At 39.8% G+C, this 7500-nt stretch overlaps 1 protein-coding gene across 2 annotated transcripts in view; it reads left to right on the top strand.

The window, feature by feature from the left end:
* Positions 1-7500, top strand: part of LOC138015540 (cGMP-dependent 3',5'-cyclic phosphodiesterase-like) — a 41877-nt gene that overhangs the window by 25454 nt on the left and 8923 nt on the right. For both annotated transcript variants that reach the window (XM_068862605.1, XM_068862606.1), the window contains exons 23-28: positions 2836-2913; positions 3615-3737; positions 5688-5758; positions 6262-6384; positions 6928-7015; positions 7100-7147. In XM_068862605.1, coding sequence (XP_068718706.1) covers positions 2836-2913; positions 3615-3737; positions 5688-5758; positions 6262-6384; positions 6928-7015; positions 7100-7147 — 531 coding nt within the window. The remainder of the gene's footprint in view (positions 1-2835; positions 2914-3614; positions 3738-5687; positions 5759-6261; positions 6385-6927; positions 7016-7099; positions 7148-7500) is intronic.

Consider the following 7500-nt stretch of genomic DNA (forward strand, 5'->3'; position numbering starts at 1 on the left):
GCTTGCCTTAATTAACCAATGTTGTGTTAGTGAATACGTTATTGTACAACCACACGTATTTCTGCGGCCGGTGTTTGGCTTCCAAGAATAGCTTGACGTGAATTACGCAAATATTTAACGTCAAATCTAGTTCCTGCAACAGAAAGAAGAAAAAAAAATCATGACTACTTGCTTTAAGCATTGTTACTTGAGTGCAAAACTCTTTTTGTTTTAAGAAATATCAGGCACTTGTTCAAAACAAATCCCTTTCTGCTGATACATTAAAAAACCTTAGTAATTTGCAAGTCAGTTTACCTCATATTTGCGACAAATGAATTTGGTGCTTCTTTTCACGCACCAATCAAGTTAGTCGTTATGATATCTGTTAGAGCATTTGTCACGTCTCTAATTCTGTTTCCTCAAACGCCATGCGAACAGTCAACATCTCGGCAGATGGAACAAGAAAGAAAAAACGAAAACACACGCTCCGTGTTCAAATAAATACTTTACATGGTAACCCCCTTATATCCATAAAAGTTCCTTCGATCACGACGTCATAAATTTGATTTATTAAAAAGTCGTATTCATTCATTTCAAATAACTGACTTCCTTCAGAACTTCTCACCTATTTAATCTTTTCCAGAACAATGGATTTAAAAGAAATTAACGCGTTTTGCGAATGTTGCCTTCCCAGTCAATTATCTTCCTTGTCTAGGTGACATGGTCAGATTTAACTTTTCCTTTTCGTGGGCAATATTTCGCCTGATGGTTGTCATATTAAATTGGAAATCAACATTAAAAATAAACATATATGTTTAAGGTGGCTCCTTATTTATTGAGAGCTGTCAGTTATTCTTGATCGCATACAGCTTTTCAACTTGTTTTAAGCTTTCAACACTGGAGTGAAGAACCCGAACCGCAAACCTGTTGTAATTTTTTTTTTTTAAGAAGACAAGTTGCTGGAACGAAAAGAAATAAAGACCTTTCTTTAAGTACAACGAGATCCTTAACCATAATTTTGCTGTATCACCCCATCTGAATCGTCTTGCAAGTTTCCGACAATTTTATCAAGAGAGAAACACTGTCAGGAGCAACCGAGAGTTAATCGAGATTTTTCACTTGGTCTTCGTCCATGCTAAGCCCCTAGTAGACAACTATCTCCTAAATCATGTGTCTAATTAAAACCGGAATATATCAAGTGTGATTGCCCCGGGTTGTCTTCAAAACATATTGAAATTTTATATATTTTGGATTTCAGAAGTGCGCTTGAATTTCAGCATGCTGCTTTGGATAAATTAAGGAGTTGGATTCGGAAGAGAGATTTCACTGACAAAATTACCTTGCTTTTTTCTTTTGGTTGTTTTTTTGTTGTGGTTTTTTTTTTCTTTGCTAAACGACCGACATAGTTTTCAACTATGCGTCTTCAGTGTTAACAAAATAACCAATTAAAGCACGGATACTAGTGAAATGGTTTGAAAAAACGGAAAAGCTGACAAATGCAAAAAAAAATGTAAGGGGAAGCCTGCCTAATTTAAGTCAAAACTCGATGTGCAAATTCATAACGCTAGACGTCCACGATCGAAACATACGTTAACGATAACAAATCATTGCTGTCACTTTCTCTCTGTGTGGATAAAGTATAGCAGTTTATAGTCTAGAATGAAGCCGGAAAATTTCGTTTGTTTCCATTCTTTCCGATTTTAACCACATGCTAACTTTAAAAACTCGATCTCAATTCGATTCGGATCGAAAGGTTACTGTCATTATGCGAACATCATGAATACAGAGGACATGTACTGTCGTAAATTTTTAACTGTTGTTCCTGTCGGTGTCGAATAAGACCACTCACAACCTGTAAGAAATGCGAGCTTAAAATCACGTACATATCACGAAAGTCTTGGTAAAGCGAGTCGAAAACTTTCATGTCATTTGATCGACCTTATCCATTAGTAGTAACAACAAAGGCACCAGGTTGCAGCTGTGTTGATTTAGCTCAAATAAGAAAAACTCAGTCTTTCTTGATCTCCTTTTGACGATATATCGCCGATAAAAGAGCTACTTTGAATTTTAATCTCCATGTGTTCATTATACTTGGTTGATTAACAAAAGACGCATCAAATAAGCTAATCACAACGCCAGAATGCAAGAAGCCTGCGCGCTATCATTTCTTTGGACGCCAAAGCTCTCCCATAGACGCATCCCGCTAGAAACGGAAGGGTGTTCTGTGTCGATAAGCAAATATATGTTCTCCATCTTCTCTGTGGCCAGCCGTGCTCATCATCATGCCCTCGTGCGTGGTCGCGTACCTAATAGCTTAGCGTCGGTGCTAAGTTACTTTAAGGACGGTGCCTACGAATTCAAAGGTATTTTTGCCCCTGTTTATGATTATGAAAGATATGTAGATCTTAACAAGTGTTATTGAAATCCAAATAGAAAATTGGGGGTAACCAAGCATTTTTCAAAGATAATTGATGAATAACATTTGTGAAAATCTTATAAAATAAGAAGCAATGTATGACCTTCTTTCTCAAATTGAAGCTTAATTATCTCTCAAATGCATGGTTATCCCCAATTTTGTTTTTGGATACCAAGAGTGCTTAGTAAGATCTACTTTCTCCGGATAGTTTTAAACCGCGCAAAAGTATCACTGTATTGGGAAGCAGCACCGATAGGAAACCCGAGTATCTCGAGATGCGCAGAACGTATGCGCAATAACAATAGTCGGCACCGTCCTTACATGTAAATCGGTCAAGTTATTTAAGTCAAATTGTTTCCCTGCTTAGGAGTCTTCTTCATTCACATTCCCTCTTGGATGGTCATCTAGTTTCCACACTTTTCTCTTTTCTCCTGCTTTAGTCTCTGCTATATAAGAAGGCCAAAGACGCGTCTCACAGAAGCCGGCTATCAAGCGAAATGATGATTTACCACATGACGGTAGGAATAAAAGTTCTTTAAGCCTTTTAACCTCCAATGATGGTGTAGTGCCTCGAACATTGTTGCGTTACATTTCTGTCCGTGACACTTGCATGCTTATAGGGGGGCGTCTCTATTGCCCTCCTATTTAGAAAACCACGTGCGTCCTTGTAATGACTAGTTGATTGTGTTCCGGAGAGAATAAAAGTCTTGTGCTTCGTTCCGTTTGTTATTCGCCCTAAAATGGTTATCCGCTTCTCTTGTAACACAAAGTATATCGTTTCACCAAGTAGATGCGATTTCCTTGCTTTTAACGCGAACGCGCTTCCATTTTACAAGTTCCAACAGTGAACACGACGGCCGCCACCAAAATCTTGGACGCCTTTTTTGGTATAATTTTGTTTATTCCCCGTCCAGGCTTCGGTTCAAGTCATGACTGGAGTAGGGTTTCCCCCCCTCCCCCCCCCCCCCCCCCACCCTTCATGCACAGATTACAGAATTCCACCGGGATGCTTCCTCTCCCTTTCCTAATGTCGGATCTCGGTATCTGCTATGAAAATGGCGAATTACAAGTTGATAGGTTGGAGAAAATCAACGGAAGGCGAAAGAAGGAATTTGGTCTGCGGCTTGCAGGACCTCCCGCCGGTCTCTTGAAGCTCTGAATGTCCACTTCCTTTGGCACATTTGACTCTGAGCTCAACCTTATCTTCGGCTTTTCCTAGGTAACTCAAGCCGAAGTGGATCCTCTAGTTACCAAAAAAATCTGCACTGCAGAAGAAGTTCATCCCGAATTTCGTCTTTTCACAAGTACGCCAAGAAACCTAGTACAGGATTCCATGATTCCGGTAAGAAAATGAAACAATAAATGAAATGGTGACAATAGAACCCACTAGAAAATCCGAGCCCCAGATGGGATTCGAACCCACGACCCTCCGTGATCTAGTCGGATGCTCTAACCACTGAGCTACTGGAGACTCTATGGTGATCAAGATCGAAATGTGGGTTTTGACTCGAGCTGCATCACGCAGCTACAGAGTCAAATAACGGCAGCATAGCTCATAACTGCATCACGCAGTCACATTAAAGCATATCTACGATGCGGCCAACCAACTACCCAAGTGAGCAAATGTGAGAATGATATACACCCACATTTCGACCTTGCTCACCATAGAGTGTCCAGTAGCTCAGTGGTTAGAGCATCCGACTAGATCACGGAGGGTCGTGGGTTCGAATCCCATCTGGGGCTCGGATTTTCCAGTGGGTTCTATTGTCACCATTTCATTTACTGTGTATATCATTCTCACATTTGCTCAAAATGAAACAAAGCTGAAGAACTTTCATTAACATACCGCCGGCGATAATATTAAAGTATTTAGGGTCATGCCGGAATTGAAACAACTGGGACGACAAACCAAACGGCTTCTTACAAAAATTGATGTAGTTTGATTAAGCACTATTAAAATTCATTCTTATTCTCAGAGTCACCGTTCCCTTGACCAGAGGACGTATTTGATTGGCTGTTAAAAAACAGTTTCGTTTCATTTGTAGTGAAAGTAGTCAGATACATACGGCAACATTAGTATGTGTAATCAAATGGTGACGATTGATATTAGGGAATAATTTCACGCTCGTTTTGTCCAAAATCAAATAATTTTCCGAGACTTTAGGCAAGGGAGATTATTTGATTTTGGACAATTAATATCATGGGTGACGAATTACGTTCATAAGACGCGGGTTATTTTCAAACCTGGACGCCATTTTGGCACTGTAGGAAAAATTGTAATTTCACATGTGAAATTATAAATTAACGCTAAAATTTCGTGCCAGAATTAAGGAGTAATTTGTCAGCCATGTTATTAGTTTGGTAAATTACTGCGGATCTCACCTTCAAGCTCTAAACGTGTCGCCTTTCATCAATCAAGTTTCCGATCATTGCGAGATGATCGACTCCGCCTACGGAAAGTGAATTTGAGTTTTTTGTTTAATTCACAGCTGAAATACCATTCTGACATCATTTTAGAGGTTCTTCAGTAAAAAAGACTCGTGTACAAATGTACATAGACCCTTTGCATAAATGGCGCCCAAATTTGAATAACAATACTTGATACATCCTTAGTCTCGTGTTTATGTTTCAAGACAAGGATTTTTCTCATGAATGTGAGGCTAAGGATGTATCAAGTATTGTTATTCAAATTTGGGCGCCATTTCTGCAAAGGGTCTATGTCCCGTGGGAACCAAAGATGCTGATTGGTAGGTTATGTCATGCATCAATTGATTTCGTTTGATTGATGGAAGCCAAAAATCAGTTTGACAGTTGCCGCTTGAATATGAGATTCCGCAGAACTATGAAAGTCACAGTAATGAAACCAGTACGAAGGATACAGATTCAGATTGTATCTTTCGAATTGTATACTATATTCTCTATAGCCTAATACTGAGCTTCCTTTACGGCCGTTAGGGAGAGCTCAGATTTCCCTTTAGAACGTCTCGAGAGCGAAGTCCAATGCGTTCTGGAGGCGCTCTACTTTAGAGGAAGAAGACATATTTCTAAAAGTTTGACTTCCCACGCATTGTCAGAAGACCGTCTTCTCGTTCGCGCAGTTGTTCAACCGGAACCAGAGTTTTCTGTTTCCGGTTTTGGATTATTCTAGAGCCTCCCACTGGACAAGGGTAACGGAGGCTCTGGAAACGAGTTTACTTTAAGTTGCTTTAAGTTTGGCGGTCTTGCGCATGCGTTAATTTTGTGGAAACAGGTCTAAAGTACTTTCAGCAAAAGCGCGTTTTCTTTTACTTAGGCCTGTCTTTGTATGTTCGAAGACCTTGGGATGATCGAAAAGTGGAAAATACCCAAAGAAGTTCTAGTAAGGTTAGTTTTACCAGCCTTATTCTTCTGGCCGGAATTTAGGGCCTGTTTTTGTTCGTAATATATCACTCTTTCGATGAAAACTACCACTCTTTCCTTGAATCAACCATTGATCATGACGTACACATTCTTTGTAAAAACGCATTTCAGAACTTTGCAAATGGCATGGCGTTCGCGTTTCAGAAAGTGTCAAAACGAGGCAGCTAGGGCTATCACCAGTTCCCCAGTTTGGCCAATTTGGCTAATCATCAGAAAAGTGACCTTTGGAGGTGACCACAGCGCCCTAGGGTCAAAAAGAAGGGGAATCGCTTTGTGGCACAGGGCCTTATCGCAGCCAATAAATTAGCAGCAGTAAAGACAACCTTTAAAAGACTCGCTGAACGAAAGAGACGAGATCTGAATTTTCTGCTTTACGGGTGAAAGAAAGCTTATAGGCAATGGTTATTTAGTTACCTTTTGTCGTGAAGTAATAACTACCTTTCTGTAACTTATATATGACGTTTCAGATTTTTACTGATGGTTAAGAAAGGTTACCGAAATCCTCCATATCACAATTGGATTCATGCATTTACAGTGGCTCACTTCTGTTACCTTCTGTTCAAGAACGCAAGGATTAGCAACCAATTAAGGTCAGTGCAATAATAAATAACCACAACAACAATGAGTTTTATTTGCATGTATATATATCAATACAGCATTGCAAACGCGTCGAAAATATGATAATTACCGTAATTTAGGTATCAGGGTACAACATTGATAAGGTAAAATTAAAATAGCATAACATTTATCGAAAATCCCAAAAAGGGCCAAATCGAATTGTCTGTCATTTCAAAGCACGATGAGATGAGGCAAACGCTGGTTGTTGAAACCTTTTTCATTTTCAAAATCTTCGGATGGATCAGCATCCGGCAACATATGAGAGATTCTCTCAACATTTGCATGCCGCGGTTTCCTACTTTGCAAAATAGCGAGAAGCTCGGACAGTTGCTCGACCATTAGGTGAACTTTTAGGTGAACAGAACGACGTGTGATTTTCCACGCGGATCGAACAAATGTAATTGTCAGATTGCTAGCTAAGCACTACCTTCCATTGCACGATGCATGTTTTGTTTTCAGGTGACGGATATTCTTCCTTTTTTCGAAATTTTCTCACATTTTTATCTATTCAACAGAGACATTGAATTACTGGCACTATTCGTGGCCTGCCTGTGCCATGACATCGACCACAGGGGCACAACGAATTCCTTCCAGGTTTCTTCCGTAGGTATCTCGTCAAAATTAGTCTGACCCCAATTTTTATGCTTGGTTTCTTCTGACTGAGATTTTTCTGGTTTATCTAAACAGGGTTCAACTCTCGCTGCTCTTTACAGCTCAAAGGGATCAGTTTTGGAGGTATCTCAGATAACAAACCGTTTTTTTTTTAATTTGGAGTCTTCCCTCATTAAGGCCCGATTGAACGGTTTCAGCATTTGACCAACATTTGTTCTACTTTTGTATTCGTTCAACAAAAGTTGAACAGATATTGGGCAAATGTTGGACGCAAAAACAGAGTTGTGCGGAGGCCGTTCAAACGGTGCCAACATTGCTTTAAAAAAAAAACCAACACTTTCGCGAAATTTGATTGTGAGAAACTAAGAACTAGAAACCAGACTCTCTCGTCCAGATAAACTACGCCATGTTGACTTTTGCGGCCTGATGTGAGAATAGACCATTTTACAGTTGTGTGCTTAGTTACCTGGCCTTTA

The sequence above is a fragment of the Montipora capricornis genome, chromosome 9, assembly GCF_036669925.1.
Source record: "Montipora capricornis isolate CH-2021 chromosome 9, ASM3666992v2, whole genome shotgun sequence".
In the NCBI taxonomy this organism is placed as follows: domain Eukaryota; kingdom Metazoa; phylum Cnidaria; class Anthozoa; order Scleractinia; family Acroporidae; genus Montipora; species Montipora capricornis.